Genomic DNA, 27,397 nt, shown 5'->3' on the forward strand with positions numbered 1-27,397 from the left:
ATTGAATAGACACTATTTTTAAAGTCTATTCAATGATCTGGTTATGTTTGAATTATCTTCATTTTGGGGGCCTTTCTCAAATGTCACGTGATTTAATTACAATTTTTATCAATGAGTCGACTGCTCTATCGATTTTTGTTTTGTTTTAACATCCATGTCAGACCTCACATGGTGTAATATTTTGATCAAATGTCTATTTGCCACTTTACACCTAGTCTTAAACCGCAAGACAATAAAATAAAGCAAGCAAGATGTCAAAAAAAGGAAAGAAAGCAAACCGTATAAAAGAAAGAATGAAAATCTGTCATCAGTAGTTTGCTGCCAGTCAATTGTTCTGCCTGTCACCCTTATTTCTCTATTTGTTTGTTTTTCTGCTGTTCTCTGTCTCCCTTTTTTCTTAGCTTATGCGTTCACACACCTCAACGTTCTGCTTATCCCTGCACAATAACAAAGCTTCTCTCACACACACTGTCAGTATTTGTCATATCCACACACTAATGCATTGTGCTCGCCTCTCAGAGGCTTGCACATCGTTGTCATCGGTGGTAGACACGCAAACACGCTCACAATGCACCAAAACATCCAACCATTGGTGAACTATATAATCCAAAATGAACCATTTTGGATTATAATAAATTTTTTTGATCATGTTTATGATTTGTATTATGCATTGTAATTCGCTATTAGTTTACATGTCTGCATCTCCCTCCTAGTTCAAAGCTTTAAAAACTTCAATGCTTTTACCAGAAGGACAACACATTTAAACAGGGTAAAATCACATGAAATGTGTTCATTGGTTACATTTAGAAGTGGGTTCAGAGAGTGATCTGGCCAATGAAAAGAACCAATCAGGGATGATTTGATGCTCACACTTTTCTTTTGATCACATCTCAAGCTCCTTCTAATATGGTAAAAAAATGTTTTGCAGTCTAGTTAGACTTTAATATTAGGTTGTCAAACACAAATTTGGTTTGTGAAGGAGGCCCAGAAGATGATTTGAGAAAAAGAAAACTGAATTTGTTTATCATTTATGCATGCTGTATGCTGTTCATTTATTATATCAATATAATATATTCATAATGTTGTATCTTTAGTTACTGCAGGACAGATAAACTTTTTAATTTGATGCGTTATACGACATTGTTGTCATCGTTTAATCAACCTTAATTTGTACCAAAATAGAGTTTCTATTTTCTGCTGAACACAAAAGAAGATTTTTTGAAGAATATGGGTAACCAAACCATTTACATCCATAGTATGGGGGACAAATAATACCATGGAAGTCAATGTGTTCGCCAACTTTTTGGTTATAGGCATTCTTCGAAATATCTTTTCGAAGTTTATTCCATTATTAGATTCTTATGTTGATTATTAAAATGATAGACTTAATGAATTTAAGAGAAAGGTGACATGATGATATTCTCTGAACAGTAAGACACCTGTCCTTGCAAACATGCACCTCCACACATTAGTTTCAGAAAGCAGAAATGCATCGAAGTTTATATATATTCTCTTTATATATATCGCCTGTCATGCATTTGGAATGCGAATAGCGGTCAAATCCAACAAATTCTCGCCAAAACATGGCATGGACAACTTTGTAGCTGCATTTCTTCCACTTATTTATACATTTAACATAGCAAGTTATTAACAACAACATTTTCGTTATTATACATCATTTTCCTGAACACATGTCATAACATAAAGTCATAACAATAACAAGTCATAACATAAATATATTTCAGTGGTGTATGAGATGAGCAATCCGCCAAATGAGGTGCTGGATCGTATATCAGGGACGCAGGATCCAGCTTTTTCTTTTTATTCTTTTGCAAACAAACTTTGTTTAACAGTGTTAGATTGTGAGAAGTACAGCTACAAAAACTGTAGCATGAAATGTCTTGTAATAGCCTACATGAGTTTAGGGCTGCAGGATTATGACGAAAATCATAATTTGGTTCAATTTACCTTTAAAATCTTAAATTAATCTACTAATCTACTAAATTAATAATTTACATTATAATGTCAATGCTTGTTTTGTGAGATATTTGGATTGCATTTTAATCACTGAAGCGGTCAATGCAAGTCGACATGACTGAGCCCTGCAGTTCAACGCAAGCTCACTGACTGTCTGTTAAAAATGCTCCTTTATTTACTAAATGTTTTTTTAAAACTATTATCTAATCTGTGACTAGTTACAATGCTCAACCAACCCTAATCAAGCCACTCAAGCCTTCATTTTAATCAGTTCTTTCTCTCTTTTTTTGAGTTTGTGCGTGTGCATGTGGGTTTACTTATGTTGAGTTTTGAAGCTAAATCTGTCGTGGACCTTGATGCGCAAGTGCTTGTTTGGAAACCATATAAAACATTGTAAACATTGTTATCTTGTCTTATTTTGGGCTCATTTGTTTTTTTCTCTAACTCTCTTTGTAGAACAAAAAAAAAGAACAAGCCGTTGAACCTGAAGATCCACAGCAGTGTTGCTGGGAGCTGTGAAAACTTGCCGACCCAGCGCTCTCCTCTCCACTCCGACCACTCACTTCGCTCCTTCTTTTTCCCTAATTTTGTCCCTTCCACACCACCGGTTCACTCCGACACCCCCTCAGCAAGTGAGTAAACACAACCATTCACCTCTGTGTAGGACAACAAATTATTTTGGGTTCTTATTTCAGTCTTATACCTTAAACACAGTTGACGATAAGTTAACTTCTGAAGAACCTTGCATGTTGCGTGTGATCCTTTGCTTGTAAATAAACACATGCTAATATCCAACACTAAAGCAATCTGCCGTCATCATCATATCAAGTATGCTTTACCCAAAGATACACTACTGATTGAAATGAATGAAATATATTTATATAATATATATTAATTAATTAATTATATAATACCTTACAGATTATTAGTTTAAGTTACCGGGTAATCTGAATTCTCCCTTGCTTCATTTTTTTATTAATGCATGTTCCTGATCTTATTGTGCACATTATTCCAAAGAAAAAAGTTGGACTTCATAATCTTTCATTAAATTTGAATAACTTCCTCTGCTTAATGTCCTTTTCTGCACCTGCCTATATTCTGGTATGGAATGCTCACTTAAACCTTTTTTATATATTTTAAAAAGTTTTGAACAAAAACCATCCTGATTCAAAAAGAAGAAGAATGTTTTTGCTCATTGAATATCCTGTATCATATCGCCTACTAGAATTAAAATGGGTTGTAATGTATGATTCATGTTGAGAGTTGTCTTTTCAAATTCATTAGAAATATATTTAAGAAATGCATATTACTAATTACTTAAAGGGATAGTTCACCCAAAAATGTAAAATTCTGTCATCAATTTCTCTCATGTCATTCCAAAACAGTAAGACTTTCTTTCATCTTTAAAACATAAATTTGTGCCTCCATTGAAGGTATGCTTGCACTTCCATTTTCCAGATTCGAGTGCACTATGTATATTTTCAATGGAGGGACAAATTTATGTTTCAAAGATGAAAGAAAATCTTACGGGTTTGGAATGACATGAGAGAAATTGTTGACAGAATTTAACATTTTTGGGTGAACTATCCCTTTCAGTAATTAATAAATATGCATTTATTAAATATATTTACTAATTACTTAAAGGGATAGTTCACCCAAAAATGCAAAATTCTGTCATCAATTTCTCTCATGTCGTTCCAAACCCGTAAGACTTTCTTTCATCTTTGAAACATAAATTTGTCCCTCCATTGAAAGCATGCTTGCACTTCCATTTACCAGATTTGAGTGTACTATATATGTTTTCTGATCAATGTTTAATGTGAATAAAGCCTAAATTAAATCTGTTCATCTTATAAAGGGATCGTGCCTCCTCAGAAGACTTGGTTTAAACTGCTCAATTCTTATGGATTTCTTTACCAATCTCCTTGAAGTATCAGAGTTTTGGGTGAATAGACTTTCAATGGAGGGGCAGGAATCTCTTAGATTCATTTGTATTCTGAAGATGAACGAAAGTCTTATGGGTTTGAGGAGGAGAAATTGAGGAGACAGAATTAAAAATTTTTGGTTGGACTAACCCTTTAAGTAATTAGTAAATACTTTTCATTTCTTCTACTACTTTCCCTGATCTGAATTTCTTTTAGAGTAACATTGTTCAGCTTTATCCCATGTGCGTTTTTAAAGACATTGAAACTCTTCTAGGTTGGTCAACACCATTAGATCACAGTTAGTGTAGACAGATGTCTGATGACGCACGTCAGGTAATTACAAACTTTCTTTGTCGTTTCCTTTCACAATGTGACTTCCCTTCTCATCACCTATTAAAGGACACTGTCCCAAACCTACACGTGTCCCAGGACACCTGGCAGCGTGTAAGCGCATATTGTCCAAGCCCAATATCTACACCGGGGGCCTCTTAGCATGGGCTATTAGAGGAATAATGGGCCTAGCGGAAGCAGTGTGGATGTGAGAAGACTGGGAATGACACAAGAGTGACGCAAAAGACTCAGTTTTGGAATGAGATTATCGTACAGATGGAGGGAAAAGTTTTGACTGCTTGTTACCAGAATTATGAATGATAGACCCCCTCCAAGCTTTGGAAACCTGCTGAATGCTTTGTACATTGTACATACATCCAGAGAGGTAACTGTCCCCACCCAAATTTTATTTTTAGACTTTCCGTTTTCTTATTCATTTTAGTTTTTGTGCTCTAGTAATTTTTATTAATCTTTGTTTTTCTAAATATTACTATTTATGTTTCATTTATTTTTCAGTTTATTTTTATTTCAGTTTTATTTTATATTTATTTCTAGTTAGTAATTTTAGTGCTTCGACCTAAGCTAAACGAAACTTAGAAATGTTGCCTTGGCAACTAACAGAAATTTTTTTTTCATGTCATATTTATATTTAATAATATTTCAATGAACATAGATGTATTAATAGTTAATAGTGGTATTAGTAATTTTTGATAATAGTAGTTGACGATAATAACCAGTGTTGGGAGTAACGCATTACAAGAAACGTCTCGGTTAATTGTAACCCTCGTTCCCTGAGTAGTGAACGGAGACGTTACGTTGGATGACGACGAATTGGGTTTTGCTTAGAAAGCCTATCGACTTAGAGTATTACAAAACGAGCCAATGGCAAAGAAATGCCATGGGTCTGCGGAATTTGCCTTGTCGGTGTAAAAGGAGGCACCGGCAAAATGCTGATATGTTTCTTCGCTGAGGAGCCAAGACTGAGCTCAGGCGATCCCCGCGGCACAGCGAAAAGTGGCAGGAAGACGTAACGTCGCCGTTCCCTACTCAGTGAACGAGGGTTACATACGTAACCGAGACGTTCCCTTTCGTTGTCACTCCGAGTTACGTCGGATGACGACGAATGGGGTTACCAGTCAAATCACGCCACCTTCTCAGCTGTCTTCCAGTGTCCTGCGTAAATCTGAGATCCCAGTTGTGAGACTGGCACGGACAAAGGACTCAGGAATTAGCACAGGAATACCAAGGTACACTGGGGAGCATATCCCATAAGTGTAGAGGAAATATGCAATTATTGCCAACCCATGGGGGGGGGTTTGGGGGGGGGGGGGGGGGACTTAGAGAATACACATATGATCCGGAGGGAAGCATATGGAGAACACTGGGGTGTCCAGCCGCAGGGGGAATATTTCAACCCCAGGGGTGGCAAGGTGGCATGCCAAGGGAAAGACACATGCTCAGAGAGGCTTACAGTGTAAATACACATGTGGGGGTCACTCAGAGGAGGGATCATGCACACAGGAGGCACCTAGCCGACGCGCAGGCAATAGACACTGGCGCCGACATCAGCAGTGCTGGAGGAACTCAGGGCTTTCGGGGAAGCTCACCTGAGGAGAATATTGCATGTATCCAGTCCGTGGAGTGGAATGGTGAGTAAACGAAGACCCCTGAGCGGGTCCAGTACTGGCTGGTTGAAGCGAGTACATGAGAGGACACTGGCTCCACTCGGAGATTGTAGAATCTGGCGAATGTGTTTCGCCCAGCCTGCAGCTCTGCAGATGTCTGTTAGTGAGGCGCCATGTGCTAGAGCCCAAGAGGATGCCACACTCCGGGTGGAGTGGGCAGTACACCAAGGGGGCACGGTCGACCTTGCTGCTGGTGTGCCAAAGCAATGGCGTCCACAATCCAGTGAGACAACCTTTGCTTGGAGAGAATGTTTCCCTTCAACTTCCCACCATAACAGACAAAGAGCTGGTCTGAGGTCCTGAAACACTGCGTCCTGTCTACATAGGCGCGGAGAGCGTGTACTGGACAGAGCAGTGCCAAGGCTGGGTCTGCCTCCTCCAGGGGCAGCGCTTGCAGGTTCACCACCTGGTCCCTGAAGGGAGTGGTAGGAAACTTGGGCACATATCCAGGCCGGGGTCTCAGGATCACGTGAGAGTAAGCCGGCCCGAATTCCAGGCACGCTTCGTCAACTTAGAATGCGTGCAGGTCCCCTACCCTCTTGATGGAGGCCAATGCAACCAGGAGCGCTGTCTTCATTGACAGGAACTTAAGCTCCACTGATTGCAAAAGGCTCAAAGGGAGCACTCTGCAGGGCAGTTAGAACCACTGAGAGGTCCCAAGAGGGAACGAGAGGAGTGCGAGGAGGATTAAGTCTCCTTTCTCCCCTCAGGAACCTGACGACCAGGTCGTGCTTCCCTACGGACTTACCTTTCCCTGTATCGTGGTGTGCGGCAATAGCTGCAACGTATACTTTCAGGGTGGAGGGAGACAGCCTTCTCTTCAACCCTGCTTGAAGGAAGCAAAGCACGACACTGATCGAACATCTCCGGGGGTCTTCTCGGTGAGAAGAGCCCAGTTGACGAAGAGGTTCCACTTCAACGCGTAGACATGTCTCGTGGACGATGCTAAGCGGAAGTGATGGTAACGACCACAGCTGGAGGTAGGATACTCAACCTGCCTCATCCCGTCCAGGGACCATACGTGGAGGTTCAAGGATCGGGACGAGGGAGCCATAGGGTGCCCCGCCCCTGAGAAAGGAGGTGCTTCCTCAAAGGAATAGGCCAGGGAGGTGCTGTCACGAGGAGTAGAAGTTCGGAGAACCAGGTCCGGGTGGGCCAGTAGGCACGACCAATATAACCTGCTCCTCGTCCTCCCTGATCTCGCACAGGTCTGTGCAAGACGGCTCACTGGGAGAAAACGCATACTTGCTGGGCCCCGCGGCCAGCTGTGCGCCAGTGCGTCCGTGCCGAGCGTGCCCCCGGACAGGGAGTAAAACAGAGCGCAATGGGTCGAGTCGTGAGAGGCAAACAGATCTATCTGTGCGTCCCTAAACTGGTCCCAAACCTGCTGAACCGACTGGGGATGGAGTCACCATTCTCCAGGGAGGGGCTGAAGCCGTGGGAGCTCGAAGGCTCTACAGTTCAGGGCTCCAGGAATAATGGCTCGAAGTGACCTCTGATGCTTCTGACTCCATAAGAGGAGGTGGCGGGCGAGTTGCGACCTACGGCGGGAGCGTAGACCACCTTGATGGTAGATGTACGCTACTGACGCGGTAATGTCAGAGTGGACTAGTACGTGTTGACCTTGAGCAACGCAAGACTGGGGCTTCACAGAACCAGGCATACTGCCAGCAACTCGAGGCAATAGACATGCTAAGGGCGCTAGGTCCTGTCCAGGAGCTGATGGCAGCGTGTCCATTGCGCATTGCGCCCCAACCCGTGGTGGAGGCATGTGTTGAGAAACAAGATGCCCGGAAGCTCGTTCTAGGGGCACTAGCCCGTAGAAAACTGAGGTTCGACCACGGGGTAAAGGGCTGACGGCAGATCGGAGTAACTGGTACTCGGAGCATGCCGTGTTCCCATGCCCACCTCGGGACTCGGTCGCAAAGCCAAAGCTGAAGCGGTCTCAGATGAGCAATCCGAGCGGCAATGTTGCGGCTACGAACGCCATATGCTCCAGGAGCCTCTGAAAATACTTCAGTGGAACCGCACTCTTGCGCTTGATTGTCTCAGGCAAGTCAGCAGTGGCTGAGTGGAGAAGGCGACCGAGTCAATACCGAGAAAAGAAATTCCTCTGCACGGGGCAAAGTTTACTCTTTTCCCAGTTGACCCGAAGGCCCAGATGAGCTAGGTGCCAGAGCACTGGGTGCCAGTGTTCGCAAACCTGGTCTCGAGACGGAGCTAGGATAGCCAGTTGCCGAGATATTTCAGGATGCGAAACCGGTGTTCCCATGGAGGAACAAGGGCTGCCTCGACAACCTTTGAGAAGGCGCAAGAAGACAGGGCTAGCCCGAATGGGAGAACAGCGTACTGATATGCACAAATATTTAGCTTGACAGCAAACCGTATCCTGTGGCCGCACACATTCGAAAATGCGTTTGATCTTGAACGGCAGCCTGTGAAGGGGGCGGTTCAGATGGGCAGGTCCAGGATCGGCCGTAACTCACCAGATTTCTTCGGGACAATGAGGTAGGGGCTGTAAAACCCGGACCTCATTTCGGCTGGAGGGACAGTCTCGATCGTACTCTTCGCCAGTAGGGTAGCAACCTCCTCTCTCATGATGGGGCATAGCCACCAACCATAGTGGAGCGGACTCCCCTGAAGCGGGGAGGAGACCGTGCAAACTGGATCGCATAGCCGAGTCGATGGTTCGCGCGACCCAGCGGAACAGATTGGGAAGCTCTAGCCAGGCTCCCAAGAACTGTGCCAGCGGAGTCATGCGAACCACAAACGTCCCCTCGGTGATGCAGCGAAACGGAAGAGGCCGACCTGGGATATGGGGGTGATGAACAGACATCCTGCACATCGGACAGGTTCAGCCACAGAATGGTGAGCATCACCTGACCGAGGGAGCGTACGGCCACTTTCATAGCTCGTAGAGCAAGGTCAGTGGCGGCGCGCAGCTCATTAAAGAGCCCTGGGTCAGATCCACCCTCGTGCATGACCGTGAGCATCTGGGTCTGGTAGAACAGCAGAATGGCCATGGCATGCAATGAGGCGGCTGCCTGTCCTGTGGCGCTATAGGATTTCGCCACAAGTGTAGACGAAAAACTACAGGCTTCGGACGGGTGCTTAGGATCGCGCCGAGAAGAAGCACTCTGAGAACACAGTAGCATCGCAACAGAGCGTTCAACCGGGGGGACCCCAGTGTACCCATGGGCAGCGGCCCCGTCGAGGGGAGGAAAGGCGGAGGAGATCAACGAGGGATCGCTGGAAGACATGGGGGTCTTCGAGGATTTCGAGATCTCCTTATGCACATCCGGGAAGAAAGGAATTGGAGTGGACGCTGACAGGTGTCAGCGGCTGCACCCAAAAACCAATCGTCCAGCAGCGAGCACTCAGTACAGGGTGGAAGGTTCCACTCTAGTCCGATGCTCGTAGCGGCCCGGGAAAGCATGGCCGTCATCTCAGGATCTGACTCGACAAATGCCATATGCACACCCGAAAGTGGCAGCACTGTCGAATCTTCACTTCCTGAAGATTCTTGGCCGCCCTGTGATGCTGCAATGGACAACAGATCCGATTCTGGAACGTCAAAGGAAACCCGAAGATATGCCCGCGGGCGTCCCGTGATCACTCACGGGTTGCGTCAATGAAAAGGGGGGCGTGGGGCACGGACGGATAGTTGGCGCCTTGTTCCACACCATCACCCTCAGGTCACTCTGGCCACCAGCCGAAATTAGCACCTCATGTGGGGAGTGTTAGATCGGGGTGTGGATGAGGGGACTCTCTATCTAACGAGATCATTGAGGCTCGACCGTAATGACGCGATGGTCACGTTCCCGCGGGGAGAACGTGAGTCATCCACAAACGCTGCTCTAGCGTGATCAAGCCCAAGCACGCAGAGCAGAGAATGTGCTCATCAAAATCGGAAATGAGTCGACCGCAACCGGAAATGCACGGGCGAGCCGTCTTTAAAAAGACGTGCCGCGTGCGAGCTCTATTGTGAGAGTAAAAAACTCAGCGATGTTGAAGCGAGCAGGGAGAAACACACTCACTGGCAGATCACTGCACAGATCAGCAGGCAGTGTGAACTCGCTGCTGATCGCCGTCACACCAACACCGGAGAGTGGTTTGTCTCGTAGAGTGAAGTCAGAAATGGCTGTGGAGTGAAGAGATACTCTTGGCTCCAAAACGAAAACATATCTGCATGTTGCCGGCATCCTCCTTTTATACCCACGAGGTGGGGTGGAGTTGCGCCATGCAAATTCCGCAGACCCATGGCATTTCTTTTCCATTGGCTCGTTTTGTAATACTCAAAGTCGATAGGCTTTCTAAGCGAAACCCCATTCGTCGTCATCCGACATAACTCGGAGTAACAACGAAAGGGAACGTGAGTTACATAATCAGATTACTTTTTTCAAGTAACAAGTAAAGTAACACTTTACTTTTACATTTACAGAGTTGTTGTGTGCGCTGTGTAAACATGATTGTCATTGTAGTTCTAGACTAAATGTGAGCAGGCATTTACTCATCTCACTTGCACAAATACAGATTCAGTATTCCTCAAAATTAATAAAAACAGTGAAATGCAAACTATTAAGCAAACTTGGAATAATTAAAATGTTGAATGACACCTAATTTATGTATTTAATCTCACTTTATTAACCAATGTCCTTGATTTTGATCTTCTATGATCCAATTCAATCATACTTACAGTATAAGCAAAAAACATCAGGTCCCACTTTATATTAAGTGGCTTCGAGTACTATGTTTTTACATCGAAAAATAAGTACAATGTACTTGGTGGTATTGGTAGGTTTAAGGGTGGGTTAAGGTGTAAGGGGAGGGTCAACAGTTTAATTACAAATGTGTAGAAATGTGTTATTTTGTTATTAAAAAAAATACAAGCAAGCTCAGCCCAGGTGAGAAAAAGTAATGCAAAAGGCAAGTTTATTTATACAGCACATTTCATACAATATGGCAATTCAAAGTGCTTTACATAGAAAGATATAAAAATTATCACAAGATAAAAGCAAGGATAAAACAATTATTCAAAATGCTTTACATAGAAAGGAATTAAAATAATCACACTATGGCAATTCAAAGAGCTTTGCATAGAAAATAAACAAAATAAAAGCAAGGGAAATTAAAACAGTTATAAAAGGAATTAAAAGAGAATTAGAGTAAAATTAATTAAAGTAGTAAATATATGATACATAGAATAAACTTCTCATCTGGCAAAACACTGGTCTATCTTATTTTGCATATAGTTTTACTCTGACACTGTTATGTTACAAAAGTAACGTTACATTATATTTCATATAAGTAATAATAACCTTGCTGTTAAGACAATATTTTACCCAAACAACCAAATTCCTCCAGAGTTTGGGACGCAAGGGTTTGTTGTGAAACAAGATGAAAGAACGTTATAGTTGAATTTCCGATAAACCAGTTGCAGGTTTATAATCTCATTGAGTTTGTGGCAGCCTCTGTAATGGCATTACTTGCGTTCTGGAAGTCCCGATGGGGCTCCAGGCCGGACGCGGTGGCAGTAACCAGGCCTCATGAGTGTCGTCAGCCCTTGTAATGCGTCTGCTGTTTTTCTGCATGTGGTGACAGTATTATTGTACACGGCAAGCAACAGTGTGCCGGAGGCCTGTGCTTCACGGTTTCAAGCTTCTTGACATGCACACAGAATACAAGTAGTGTGTGCAATACTATGAAATGATTATGTGCATTTTAACTGTTAACGGTTATCATCACAACTGAAGAAAAAGTTGCTGTTCGTATTTAAAATGGCAAATGCTTAAGAGTCAATGATTGGATCATTATTGCAATGATTATTTTGTTTCTAGCATGTTACATGTTTGGCAACAGGTCTTCTAACCCTTATTGATGGAGTGTGTAGCTTTTCATTTCTTAAAAAAACATGCTGGAAGACACATCATGGCCATATTCCAGGATGACAATTTAAAGATTCATCAGGCTCAAATTGTGAAAGAATGGTTGGGAGGATGCATGAAGAATCATTGAGTCCAGACCTTACATTCATTGAAAGTCTTTGGGATGTGCCGGAGGAGACTTTACAGAGTGTCTTGTCAATACAAGATCTTGACCAAAAATGCATACACCTTGATTGAAATAACATCACAACATTTATTTCCATCAAGAGGTGCATACATTTTTGGTCTAGATCTTGTATTGACAATGTGTTAGATTGTCCTTCGGATGAGATGTTAAACCACGGTCCTGACTCTCTATGGTCCTTAAAAATTCCATGGCACTTTTCGTAAAGACTAGGGCTGCGACCCCAGTGTCCTGGCCAAATTCCATCCATTGGCCCTTGCCAATCATGGCCTCCTAATAATCCCTTTCCATTGAATTGGCTCTATCACTCTCTCTCCGCTCCACCTATAGCTGGTGTGTGGCTGCCGTCGCATCATCCAAGTGGAGGATGCACACTGGTGGCAGTTGAGGAGAGATTGTAAAGTGTTTTGGGTATACAGTAGTACATATGAAAGTTCTATATAAATGCTTCATTCATTCATTCATTCATTAAATTCAAGAATCAAGCACTCTTAAGTAAAAAACTACACACTCCATCATTTAGGGTTAGAAGAACTATTGCAAAGCTTGATAATCACTGCAATAATGATTTAAGCATTTGCCTATTTAAATCCAGACAGCGATTTTTTTCGCCATATGTATGTATGTATGTATATAATAATATCACTTCACAAAAGAGAATGCCACTTTTAAAGGGTTAGTTCACCCAAAAATGAAAATTAACCCCTGATTTACTCACCCTCAAGTCATCCTAGTGTATATGACATTCTTCTTTCAGACGAATACAATCAGAGTTGTATAAAAAAATATCTTGGTTTTTCCAAGTTTTATAATGGCAGTGAATGGCTGTGAAAAGTGCATCTGTCCATCATAAACGAACTCCACTCAGCTCCGGGGGAGTTAATAAAGACCTACTGAAGTGAATTCTGGAAGCTAGAATTTTACTTTGTAGCGTGTTAAATATGAATATTTTTCTTACTCAAATCCATCGCTTCGCTTCAGAAGGCCTTTATTAACCCCCTGGAGCCGTGTGGAGTTCGTTTATGATGGACAGATGCACTTTTATGGCCTTCAAAACAGAAACGGCCATTCACTGCCATTATAAAGATTGGAAGAGCCAGGACATTTTTTAATAAAAATCCGATTGTATTCGTCTGAAAGAAGAATGTCATATACACTATGATGACTTGAGGGTGAATAAATCATGGGCTAATTTTCATTTTTGGGTGAACTAACTCAGACAGATTAAACTGATAGACGTGGAAAAATGCCTAGAGGTGATAAAAAAGAAAGAAAACAAAACACATTAAAAGTACAAAATAATACTCTCAAAACATTCAAGTTTTTAATTGATATTTCGTGAGCTTAGAATTATACAGTTCTATCTCCGTTTAGGGTAGTTCTGAGATATTGAGCATCAAAGTTTTTAAATCCCTGCTGTTTTGTGAGATGGAACCTTTTTATTTTATTAATAACTACTGACAAAATATTTTTTTTTTACAAAAATAACACCACACAGGCATTAATAAACACCTAATGGATAAGATTATGTCAAAAACTCAATTTCGACCAAAAGTGGAGATAGAACCATATAATTCTAAGCTCACGATTTGTTAAAAAACAACTTAAGCATAATTGTGATAAAACAACTTACAAGCCTAAGTGTCCATTGTTCTCCATTTAATTTTATTACTTTCTAAAAGGTTTGAGGACTTTTTTTGTACTCTTCCATACATTTTGAATAGTGTGTAAACTTATTTTTTAGCTATAAAGAAGAAAATGCAAAAGCCAAATCTTGACTGTAATTTCTTCACTGCAACAATTTATCCTCATGACACAAAGACGCAGTGCAGCGGCTTTATAACTCCATTTATCTGGCTGTCAGTCAAATCCATAGAATTGTTTAAGAGCAGGTCAATAGCTGGTGTTAAATGTACTTAGTGTCACTCACTCATATTTCCCTATTGAAAAAAGCCTGTCAGTTGAAATCTTAAACTTGTGTTCTGGAAAGGACTGAGAGGTGGATCACTATGTTAGTCATTGTTTAACAAATCATTTTGTTTAGTCTGTCTGTTTGTAAGATGCCTGTGATATTTATATCACTAACATTGGCACGTGATTGGCTGATCGTGAAAATTGGCCAACTGTTGCTTCATCTGGCTCGAACAAACTCCTGCTTGTCTTGTCATGTCTAAATTTGATAGTTAATTGAGCGATTGAGTCAACATGTTGGTTTTTAATAACTGGCTGCTGGTTCAAAAAGCAAAAGAGAGAAACGTATAATGTTTTTCTGCAAATTAGATGCCTGCCTCTAGTAGTTTTCTTATTTTTAGCAATATTTGCATTAATTAAACACAAATTCACCTGCTCTGTAGTGATGCTGGTTTGTATTCACAAGTAAGTAGGTCTGTTCCTAAGCCTGCGGATAAAACATTTACCTGCTGTGAGATGATGTGAGTTTGTTAGGTAAAATTTTAACTCTGGTCTGTAATGAAAGACTTCTCTCTTTCTATCCACTTCTTCATAGGATGAAAGGATTTCAAGTAGCATGTACATGCCATGGTATATTAATATGGTGATCATTCTGTATATCAAAGTACAATGGCATTATTTGATAGCATCTGTATGCGTTGGTGCCGCCACAGTACTTTTTTCGATGGATGCTCTCAAACTGCTGTTTGAAAGTCTTTTGTCAGATGTTGCATAATTTTTCAATTGGCTTTTGTTTCAGTTTTAATCCTTACCAATGTATTTTATTATTATAGTAAATATAAGATTCTTTTTGTAAAATTTCTTGAGTTTTGTTATAATTTGCATCATCTCCTTTAAAACTTTGAGTGGTTACCGTAGAAACAGGCAAGGAAGGGTTTTTTCTAACATTATCACTGCAGTATAATGCAGTTTATACTAGTGTTGGTCATTTGTTTTATGTATCAGGAAAAAAATCATCTGGTCCTTGGCAGGTTTTAAAATTAGGTAATTACAACCTCAGATGAACAACAAGACGTGACATATTACACTGTCATTATTTATTTAACAAAACTAGGCCAAAATTCAGAAGACATGGGTGACAAACTACTGTAAGTACATCCTTACTGCTTCCATAGGAATAAAGAGGATAAGTAGCAGTCAGATGCTGCTAATCAAATGTCTTTAATTAACTGATCATCAGCAAGTGCAATCACCTCTATAAAAGCAGACGGTTTGGCAGTTCACTGGTCTGGAGCATTCAGGTGTGTGTTAACACAATACCAAAGAGGAAAGACATCAGCAATGATCTTAGAGAAGCAATTGTTGCTGCCCATCTAGGAAGGGTCACAAAGCCATTTCCAAACAAATTGAAGTCCATTACTCTACAGTAAGATTATTTACAAGTGAAAAACATTCAAGACTTTTGCCAATCTTCCCAGGAGTGGGCATCCAAGCAAATTCACCCTAAGTTCAGACCATGCAAAAAATCGCAAAAAACACCCAAGAAGTAATCCTCAGACTCTACAGGCCTCAGTTAACATGTTAAATGTTAAAGTTCAGGGCAGTACAATTAGAAAAAGATGGGACAAGTATGGTTTGTTGCTTCTGAACAAACCACAAGACTTCTGGAACAATGTCCTTTGGACAGACGAGACTAAAGTTGAGATGTTTGGCCGTAATGCACAGTGCCAAGTTAGGTGAAAACTAAACACAGCATATCAGCTCATACCAGCTGTCCATCACGCTGTTGGAGGGTTGATGATTTTTGGCTTGTTTTGCAGCTACAGGACCTGGGCACCTTGCAGTCTTTGATTCGACCATGAAGTCCTCTGTATTCTAAAGTATTCTAGAGTCAAATGTGAAACCATCTGTCCGACAGGTGATATTGTGTCATACAACAGGACAATGATCCCAAGCACACTAGCAAATTTACAACAGAATGGCTGAAAAAGACAAGAATCAAGGTGTTGCACTGGCCCAGTCAAAGCACAGACCTTAACCCGACTGAAATGTTGCGGCGGGACCTTAAGAGAGCTGTGCAAAAATCAAATGCCCACAAACCTCAATGAACTGAAGCACGTTATAAAGAAGAGTGGGCCAGAATTCCTCCAGAACAATGTGAGTGACTGACAAAGTGATACAGAAAACGATTTCTTCAACTTATTGCTGCTAAAAGTGGTTCTACAAGCAACTGAATCATAGGGTGTACTTAGTTTGTCACCCAAGGCTTTTCCATTTTGGCTTTGTTCGTCTGAGGTTGTATTTACCTAATTTTAAGACCAGCAAAGGACCAGATGATATTATTATGTTCTGATACGTAAAACCATAAAATTCTAAAGGGTGTCCTTTCTTTTTCACATGGCTGTGTATATATACAGTGCTGGGTAGTAACTGATTACTTATAATCTGGATTATGTAATCAGATTCCAAAAATTAAGTACTTGTAATTAGATTATATTACATTTTAAAATCCTCGTAATCAGATTACAGTTACTTTTCTATTGATTACATGATTACATGTTATTCTCACAATTGCAGTAAATTATTCATTATTCATAAATCTTTGATTAGACTACTTTGCTATATTTTAAAGGTTTGTGGAATCACACACATAGACCAGCCAGTTGTCATGTGACTATCACTGAAACCGAGAGCCTCACAGCATTTGATCACTGGATTTACAACTTTTAAGAAGTTTTCTTAACATTGCAACATTGCATATCTAATCATCTCCTGACGAACACATTAATTATTATTTGGATTATCACTCAGTGAGTCATTTAACCATGCATAATGGTTTTGTAATATTTAATGCACTTCATGTTTTTGATAACAAAGAATGGAATACATATGCTTTCTCTTTGTATTTTTATATCAATATGGTACAAGATTATCCTATTCAAATCAATGTGATAAATGAGATCAAAAAGTAGTCAGAAAACATTACCCAAAATGAGCAATCTAGAGTACTAGATTAGGTTTTAAATGGGATTTGAGCATAAACAAAGACTTTTTTTTTTTGCTGATTTGAGAGTGTTTCATCTTATTTTCCAGCTTCCATATAGATATCAGAGCTTGTAGAATGTGATATTTTAGAATGGATTTTAATACTTAAAGATTGAAAGTTTGGGACTGGGGCAAGAGTAAAACAAGCAAAAATAGCAAACGTAAAAGGTAAAAAAGTTTATTGTTAGCTTCATATAACAAAAAGTTGTAATTAGTTTTGATAAAAATCAACCCATGGGGCATCAAAGTGCCCTTAGTTGGAGAAACACTCATATAGTTATGCTGTTTTCCCTCTCAAGATCACTTGTGTTTCAATAGAGGTCCAGCACTCCAGAACAGAGATCATATCAAAGCTCATGATCTCATTTGGAACACTGTGTACATCCTCGATCCACCTGTAAGATGCAACCGAGCAGAATGCAGAGGTCACAATAGAGATACACTCGCATCCGTATTTGATATAAGCCTCATGGAATGCACATTGACTGAGACAGTCATCAGGAATCTCAAGTGAATATATAAGTGGATGCAATCAAATGCAGAAATCTGGTTATGAACGCAAGGCTCCTCGTATTTTTTCAGGCAGTATTTTATGCTTTTAGGATAAGACAGAGCAGATTATCCTGTTTGTGTGTGTGCATGCGTACTTGTCCTCGTATCTCCCTGTTAATCATAAACAAATGGAGTATAATTGAGCGTAGACAATCTGATGAATGGTCTTTTGAACTAGCAGTGCTGTGGGAAGCAAATGCAATTATTGTTTTACAAGTCTCCATTTAGGTTTTATCAGATCTCTTCCATTTAGGCGATGACAGAAGACATCAAATTTCAAATCTTCAAATTCTATCAGATTTATCTTTTGTTTGAGCATTTAGGATTTATATGTTAAATAACAATCCCAGGTTTTTTAAACTTCCAGGGAAAATTTGGTTTGGTTTTGCCTCTGCGCAAAGTCACTATAATGTTCAAAAGTTTAGGGCAGTAAGATTTTTAAAATGTTTTTAAAATAAGTCTCTTAAGCATACTAGAATGATTTTTGAAGTATCATTTGACACTGAAGACTGGAGCAATGATGCTGAAAATTCAGCTTTGCATCACAGAAATAAAATTATATTTTAAAGTATATTCAAATAGAAATCCATTATTATAAATGCATGCTTGATGAGCTTAAGAGACTTCTTTCAAAAACATTTAAAATAATATATATATATATATATATATATATATATATATATATATATATATATATACTATACATTACTTGTACAATCCCTGATATGTGCAAACATCTAACCACAAATCAATTTAATTCCATATTAATGCATCAAAATTCTTGGTAATCATAAACAACCTTCGTTAATCACAAGTAATAGTTCATGATTGATAATAAATGTATTTATTATTGAACAGTTGTGTCTATTATCATATTGCTGTTGCCATGGTTTTGTTAGTTTTGTTTGTATTGTGGCTAAGAAAACCTCTTAACTATAAGAAAACTTCTTAACCATAGTAAAAGTCACTGTATGGCTTCTTGTAACTTATTGCTTTGTTTTGCAACAATTTTGTAGCTCATCCAGTCAGGTTTGGCAACTGGAATTATAAAACCTCTTTTATGCACTTTATGAAAGAGATTTTAAGGTTTATAACAGTCTTTGTGTTTTAATACCTTGTAATCTGTGTTTACAAGCTTTAATTCTATTTTCTTGTATTTATCTATTCTAGATACTCTGTCTGTTCCCCGCTGGTCCCCTCAGATACCTCGTAGAGACCTTGGCAACTCTATTAAACACAGGTGAGTTTTGTGCATGCATGAGTGTGTGGTAGTAGTTACAATATGTCAAGCCAATTAACTCATGTGGTTGTGCAGCTCCAGTCATGCCTGCTCACATCTGACGACTCGATTACCCCAAGTAACACTGATCCCAAGTCAAACACACAGAGCCTGCGTTTGTGCTTATACCACACAACACTGAAGATTTCGTGATGCAAGTTATAGGGCCCTATTTTAACGATCTAAGTGCATGGTCTAAAGTGGCATGGGCAAGTGCACTCAGGGCATGTGCAAATCTACTTTTGCTAGTTTAACTATGAAAAAAATGGTCTAAAAGGGTTGTTTCTATTCTCTTAATGAGTCACAGGTGAGTTTTGGGCGTAACGTGCAATAAACCAATCAGAGTCCCATCTCCCATTCCCTTTAAAAGCCAGTTGCGCTTGCGTCATGGCGGATTTGCTATTTACATGGGGGAATTTGCACACCTTGGTTTTTAGACTAGCAGCCGATGGGTGAACAGATGTGCGCAATGTCTCATGGACTTCACAATCACGCGGAGGCCATTGCAAGTCCACAAGACCGTAGAGTGTCCCATTTCTCATTTTAGGTTTCAGAAGGGTGCTCCCAAGTGTCCCCTTTGCAGCCGATATGCGCCTTCGATGCGCACTTCTGTCGAGCCCTCACAGAAGTGAGCTAAACAGTAGACTTCTACCCAACAGTCAAAGCGCTATTACATCACGGAAGTATTACATCAAACTCGTAGAAAGACCGCGAGTGTTTAGGATGCCATTTGGGACAAGGACAGAATCAAAGGGTATAACTGATGGACACTCTCATGATTCTTTGCACAGGCAAGCAGTATACACATTTGTACGATTACGGTGCCTCCTTAGTTGGCTTGGCAAGATGACGCAGAAGTTTTTCGGTCCACTACACCCTTCATCCCTTTGAAGGCCTCACTGTGGAGGGTAAACCCTTCAAAGGGATGAGGGCATTGGGATGAGCCCTTCAGAATGGAATGCAGGTGCGGAAATGAATGTCAACATAGATGGACAACTGCCACAGTTTCAAAACGCAATCAGATAAACAGATCCAAAAAATTGAAACGCTCATGTCAACTTTAAACTGAGATGGCTACGGTGATGTGAGCTGCGTACTAAAGCCAGCCTCCTCTTTTATGAGACAGCACGGCTTCAATCTAATGAAGACACTTTGACACTGTCAGAACCCATTAGTCATATTCTATTAACTGTCAGCTTCTGTTCATATCAGAGAAATAGATTGGCAAATGCACAGTGACCCTTCCGAGGAACTCCATTGCAGGAGATTTGAATGGCCCTTTCATTGTGGAGAACGGCAAATGTGACTACATGTAAACAAAAAGAGATAGAAAAAATGAAGAAAAAATAGAGCACTTGTTATACAATTCTGCCGAACAATCACCAATGCGTCCATATGGCCTTGGTCCTCACATATATTTGTCAAGTGCGGATGCTCAGTTGAGCGCAAAGGAGATATTGAGAGATATTGAGAGATACTCGTTACTATTAAATTACTCTGAATTGAGAATTACTGCCGAAGTGTCTATCTTTGGGCATATGAAGCACATATCTGTCTCTCGATGAAAAGGTTACTTGGCAAACGTGATCGCTGCAGTGACACATTCGCTCTTTCATCTGAAGAGTTTAGGAGTGGTTGTCAAAAGGTCAGAACCATCTGTCGATAGTTTGACAGCGAAGCAAAACAAACCCATATGGCCTCATGCATTTTAAAAATGGATGAAATTAGATTCTAAAAAGGGTCAGTAATGAATTGCGTCACTCGTTTGTGCTTTTGCAGGTTTTCCACGAAGTATTGGATGTCGCAGACGTGTATCGTGTGCGGGAAAGGAATGCTATTCGGCTTGAAATGCAAAAACTGCAAGTAAGTGCTTATAAAGCCACAAAAAATAAATAAATCATGCTTTTGTTAATCATAAGTGTGACATCAAAATTTGAAATGATGAGATATTAAGTCATAATTATGTGATAAAAAGTAGAAAGTATGACATAAAAGGTCAAAATTGAAATTGAGACAAGATTCTAAATTATGACAAAAAATTGAAATGATGATGTTATTATGAACAAAAAGTTATGACTTTTTATTTAATAATACATAGTTATATATATATGTATATATATATATAGTTATATAAATATATAGTTATATATTTATCAATCAATTTAAATGATTTATTAATTTCAACATTTAATCTCATAATTATGACTTTTCATGTTATTTTTTTTATTATGTGGTAGAAATGGGTTTTCATATGTTTATGTATGATGAATTGACAGAGCACAGCACACCGTTTTATTATTTGTGTTTGTTAATTGTTCCGAAGGTGTCTGAAAATAATTCTAGACATTTATTAGCCTGTTCTGCACTTTAAAATGCTAGAAAATATATAATTCAACAATCATTTCATGTTTCCTAACCCCTTAGTGGCACCAAACAGCTTATAGCATAAATGGCTCAGCATATTATAAACTTGAAACCTGTTAGAAAACTATCATTAGCTAGTTAGTATTAGATATGGCTTGGGCCTCTTGGAAATCCTCTTAATGATAAAATGGGCAAATAAAAATCCCATAGACTGATATTGAAACCATATCTGTAGATCAGAACTTGGACCGGTAAGCAACCACCCAGATAAAAAAAAAATATATATATATTAGCAAAGTGCTAAATTTCAAGCAATGGTTGTGATGAGTTTTGCATGGGCAAACACCACTTACGTTTTCTTGAAGATCAAAAGATAATAAAAATCAAGTAATTTTGCAATTCTGATGCAGATATTACACGCTGAATCTCTGCAAATCATCTGTAGGCCATAAATGTCAAATGTTAAATATATACTCCACTATTGATTATCATTTGTTTAACCATCTCTTATGATCATACAAATCTCTGATAAGGGAAATTCCTACCATTTCAGCTTTGTAAAGATGTGATTTGATGTTTTGGTTTTCATCAAAGCCTCTTTAGAATTCAGGGCGAGACACTTTGTGCCTGCAGTAGTGTCAGTAGAACATTCAAATTGAGCATAATTATCATTATCATTAAAAGATTATTTGAATAAATTACTTTCCTAATAGTTTCCACTCTACCACCCTTGACTATGGCATCTTGTTACTAAGATACTTGCTGGCTTTTGACACCCACCAAATGATGGCTGCATATTAAGTGTTTGTTTTGAATATGAATTGATATGCTTTTACAAGAGCAAACTAATAAACATTTCTGTCATGCTTTCTTTTGTCAGATTGAAGTGCCATAACAAATGCACCAAAGAAGCACCGCCCTGTCATTTACTCATATACCACAGAGGAGGTAGGGAATCATTCAGAGGTATTTAAACTTTTATGTTTTCTTCTTCTTCTTTGTTAACTCCATGAATGAATGCTAAGATCCATTGTACTACACAAGGCAGGCCATTAATTATGGTTCAAATATGATTTCAGAAACCGCAATGTTCCTATACACAGCATGTTTTCAACCTCATAATTCCTTTATATTCAATTGAACATATTTCATTACAGGCTTTATCTGTATTTAAAGAAAAACATTGCATTTTGAAAATTGGTTCCCAAACAAGAGAATGTATTTAAAGGGGATAATTCTGGGAACAATGAAGAATGTTTTTTAAAAGACTGTCATAGTTAGTGGCTTCACATCTGCTTTGCATTAATGTACTAAACAATTTTTCTTGTTCTCTGTGAAGCATTATGTTTAACCTTCAGTCTGCAACCTTCTTACCATTTTATCTATCTTTTTTTCTCTCCAACTGTGTGCTGTTTTCACCACCTCATCTTTCCCTCATTTGTGATGTTGCAGATCAAGGAACATCGCAAGGTGAGGAAGCAGGTTTGTGCCCCTTTAAGCACATCATTTCCTTTTTCATACCTTCAGGTTTGTTTTGGCGATGTTTCAAGCGTCGTATGAATATACAGGTCCTTCTCAAAAAATTTGCATATTGTGATAAAGTTCATTATTTTCCTTAATGTAATGATAAAATTTAAACTTTCATATATTTTAGATTCATTGCACACCAACTGAAATATTTCAGGTCTTTTATTGTTTTAATACGGATGATTTTGGCATACAGCTCATGAAAACCCAAAATTCCTATCTAAAAAAATTAGCATATCATGAAAAGGGTCTCTAAACGAGCTATCAACCTAATCATCTGAATCAACTAATTAATTATAAACACCTGCAAAAGATTCCTGAGGCTTTTAAAAACTCCCAGCCTGTTTCATTACTCAAAACCGCAATCATGGGTAAGACTGCCGACCTGACTGCTGTCCAGAAGGCCATCATTGACACCCTCAAGCAAGAGGGTAAGACACAGAAAGAAATTTCTGAACAAATAGACTGTTTCCAGAGTGCTGTATCAAGGCACCTCAGTGGTAAGTCTGTGGGAAGGAAAAAGTGTGGCAAAAAACGCTGCACAACGAGAAGAGGTGACCGGACCCTGAGGAAGATTGTGGAGAAGGACCGATTCCAGACCTTGGGGGACCTGCGGAAGCAGTGGACTGAGTCTGGAGTAGAAACATCCAGAGCCATCGTGCACAGGCGTGTGCAGGAAATGGGCTACAGGTGCCGCATTCCCCAGGTCAAGCCACTTTTGAACTAGAAACAGCGGCAGAAGCGCCTGACCTGGGCTACAGAGAAGCAGCACTGGACTGTTGCTCAGTGGTCCAAAGTACTTTTTTTCGGATGAAAGCAAATTTTGCATGTCATTCGGAAATCAAGGTGCCAGAGTCTGGAGGAAGACTGGGGAGAAGGAAATGCCAAAATGCCTGAAGTCCAGTGCTGCTTCTCTGTAGCCCAGGTCAGGCGCTTCTGCCGCTGTTTCTGGTTCAAAAGTGGCTTGACCTGGGGAATGCGGCACCTGTAGCCCATTTCCTGCACACGCCTGTGCACGATGGCTCTGGATGTTTCTACTCCAGACTCAGTCCACTGCTTCCGCAGGTCCCCCAAGGTCTGGAATCGGTCCTTCTCCAAACCTGAAATATTTCAGTTGGTTTGCAATGAATCTAAAATGTATGAAAGTTTAATTTTTATCATTACATTATGGAAAATAATGAACTTTATCACAATATGCTAATTTTTTGAGAAGGACCTGTATATATATATATATATGTACTACCATTCAAAAGTTTGTAAGATTTTTTTATGTTTTTGAAAGAAGTCTCTTCTGCTCACCAAGGCGGCATTTATCTGATCAAAATACAGTAATAATGTAAAATATTATTAAAATTTTCTATTATAACATATTTATAAAATAGAATTTTTCCTGTGATGTCAAAACTGAATTTTCAGCAGCATCATTACTCCAGTCTTCAGTGTCACATGATCCTTCAGAAATCATTCTGTGTGCTGATTTGATGCTCAAGACTTTTTTTTTTTAAACAGCTGAATTGCTTTATATTTTTGTGGAAACCTTGATACATTTTTTCAGGATTCTTCTCGATCAAAAGAACAGCATTTATCCGATATAGAAATCTTTTATAACAGTATAAATGCCTTTACTGTCATTTTTGATCAATTTGATGTGTTCTCGCTGAATAAAAGTACTTATTTCTTTTGAAGAAAAAATCATACTGACCCCATTCTTTCGAGAGGTATTGTATATATCAATATATCACAGTATATGACAAAATGTATATATCATAGCAAATATGTTAACCCAATTTTAAAATACTTTTTACTATACTTTCGATCTTTTCTTTGCCGGAAAAAGTGAACAATGATATTTGATATGCCCTGGTCGTTGCTGTGATATTTCTGATATATACTGTACATAATACATGGTTTAGTGGCTCTTCCATTAAAATGTGACAAGACTTTTCAGAGTTTTTCCGTTACCATGACAACTGCCTCTTGTTACCGTGGATACTATGCTGTTTCTCTTTCTCTCGTTTAGCTCGTCAGCTCGTCAGGACCGAGTCGGTACCATGTGACATAAACAACCCCCTCAGGTACTCAGACCTCCACATTAGCCAGACTCTCCCCAAGACCAACAAAATCAACAAGGTAAGAATAGTTACGTACCATTACGTCCAAGCAAACACATCTCAACCCTGTTACATCCCTCCACTGTCAACATTATTACAAAACTATCTTGGGCAGATTGGCACTACATGTCCTTCCTGTAATTTTCAACATGTTTTCTTTTGCTTTTTATTGAAATAAGTTGTATCAAAAGCAATTTTTGGAGACCAAAACCAAACAACCTTCCTGTAGTTTTCCACACAACTGGTTTTCTTATATGTGTATTGGAAAACAAAGCACGACTAGATGAGCGTGACATTTTTAAGACAAGTCTATGTTTTAAAACGTGTCTTGAGAACCCCGCGTTCAATTCAATTGCGCTTTATTTAGCTGCTTTTAAATGCAAGAACACATTCTGTCTGTGCTCTCCTGTGGAAGGGAACTGACTTCATATCCAATAAAAATCACTTCAGAAAAAGCTTGGGAAAAAATAACTGCAAAAGAATATGTGGCTACAGTATGTGTACCTAATATATCTGTCAAAGCAATAACTGTGACAAAGTATAGTTCAATGCAAATTTAAAAAATGTTTAATAATATAAAACGTGTAAGTTTCAGTCATGTACTGTATGAAAGTCTTAAAGTCAGCATGAAACGGAAGTTGCAAGAGTTTATCCAACTGTAACAGCTTCTCGAACAAGAAGAAATGTAGGGCGGGACTTGATTTTTTCCATCGGGAATTGATTGGATGGTTTTGGTTTGCTTTTGGTCGATCTCGTGTGAGTGACAGGCTGTCCTGCCCTGATGCCAGTAAAAAAAACACATCATCACAGATTAGAAGAGATTTTGCAGCAAGAAGGAGGGAAAGTTATTTTGATTAAAGATTATGAGGGCACATTAATTAAAAAAAATAATAATGTTGTGCATGGGTTAATCATTTATAATAAAAACAGCAATATTCCAAAAAATAACTGGTCCATTTTGACAATTCATGGTGACTTAAGAAGTTTTTTTTTGTATCCACCTTATTTTTAAGGTAAGAACCAGCACTGCCATTAGTAACTTGAATGTTTGAGGATTCTAATGTCATTCGTTTCCAGTTATTTTACCTGTACAAAACAACAATAATCATAAACAAACTGGTGTGTTGCCAAATAGTTTTACCGTTTACTGTACTTTGTTATTCTTCTAGTTATCTACCTGTAGCGGCTAATAAATTATAATTATTGCATGACGGTATCGTTTTCAAAAACTTGCACTTTGAACCTCTGGTAACACTTTATTTTACAGTGTTCTTGTTACATATGTTACATGTAATTACCATAGTAATAACAGTAAATGATGCATAATTACATACAACTAACCCTCAACCAAATCCTAATCCTACCCTAACCCTATAGTAAGTACATGTAGTTAATTAATATTACACTGTACTTAAATATTTAATTACACTGTAACAATGACCCCTTAAAATAAAGTGTAACCGAAAAATGCAAATATTATATTCAAAATGCATAAAATGTTTTTGTTTTTAGTTGAAAATGGTGTTGTAAACAGCTTAGTCATAAAGGAAATTGAGTTGCTCCGTCTGTCCACCTGAAGAACTTTCCACTCCCATCAATGCTTTTATGGGATTGTGGTCTCATGCTAATTTGCCCTGTTTAGTAAATCTGGCCCTTAATCACCAGAAATAGTTTATTTTGCTTTTTTGTTGTCTTATCAAATATACAGTACATGCCACTCAGTCTTGCTGGCTATAGTTTTTCGAATGTAGCACGACTCTCCAGTTGTCAGCCCACAGGAGATCAGGTCTACAGCCGCCACACCACTGGTTTTTGATGAATATTTTACTGACCGTGAGAATGAAGCCAGGTTTACTGATGTCTGACCGTGCCAGTAATGAGCAGAGAAGTAGGGAGTGTTTTTGTGTGTTACGAAAGGTTTGTCTCTCTCTGTTTCAGGACCACATCCCTGTGCCATATCAGCCCGACTCCAGCAGCAACCCCTCCTCCACCACCTCCTCCACCCCTTCATCTCCTGCTCCCCCTCTGCCGCCCAGCGCGACACCCCCGTCTCCTCTGCACCCGTCCCCGCAGAGCGCCAGACAGCAGAAACAGTCCAACCTTACAGGTACCAACCCAAAACACAAGACTATATTAAACTTTCTAATTAATTCTTGTTCAGATGTAATGATTGATTTAGATCTTTACCACTGAATTTAAAACAATTGCTTTTTTTCTTCTATCATTACAAATGATATCAGCATAATAATTTGAGTGAAAAGTTACATTTTATATTTACAGTATAGCTTTGCTGTTTATGATTTTGAATCCAATATAATTGAAAAAAGACTCCCTGTTTAAGCGAGGGAGTCAGTTGTGAACTCAGGACCGCTAATCATTTTGTGAATCTTTTGGACTTTCTTATTAAATTCTTCTTTTTTTAAAAAAAAACTATTTTCTACTCATTTACCATTTACGATCACATTTTTTTTGTGAATGATATCTGTATGGACACACACAAAGTTTTCTCGAGTGGGGCTTTAAATGCCAATTCGCACTGCACCGACAGACACAGACCAACGCTGACAATCACCAGATTACAGTACATCACTTCTTAGACATTCCACGACCTGACAAACACTG

General features: G+C 39.4%; 1 protein-coding gene across 5 annotated transcripts in view; it reads left to right on the forward strand.

The window, feature by feature from the left end:
- The window catches only part of ksr2 (kinase suppressor of ras 2), a 134,152-nt gene that overhangs the window by 68,615 nt on the left and 38,140 nt on the right, over positions 1–27,397 (forward strand). For 2 of the 5 annotated variants that reach the window (XM_077241639.1, XM_077241638.1), the window contains exons 6-12: positions 2,434–2,609; positions 18,665–18,734; positions 20,553–20,636; positions 22,018–22,103; positions 22,590–22,619; positions 24,685–24,794; positions 26,714–26,882. In XM_077241639.1, coding sequence (XP_077097754.1) covers positions 2,434–2,609; positions 18,665–18,734; positions 20,553–20,636; positions 22,018–22,103; positions 22,590–22,619; positions 24,685–24,794; positions 26,714–26,882 — 725 coding nt within the window. The remainder of the gene's footprint in view (positions 1–2,433; positions 2,610–18,664; positions 18,735–20,552; positions 20,637–22,017; positions 22,104–22,589; positions 22,620–24,684; positions 24,795–26,713; positions 26,883–27,397) is intronic. The other 3 variants (XM_077241640.1, XM_077241641.1, XM_077241642.1) reach the window with 3 other exon arrangements.

This window comes from Siphateles boraxobius, unplaced genomic scaffold (genome assembly GCF_051911475.1).
Source record: "Siphateles boraxobius isolate OS27281-9 unplaced genomic scaffold, OSU_SipBor_1 24, whole genome shotgun sequence".
Classification (NCBI taxonomy): Eukaryota; Metazoa; Chordata; class Actinopteri; order Cypriniformes; family Leuciscidae; genus Siphateles; species Siphateles boraxobius.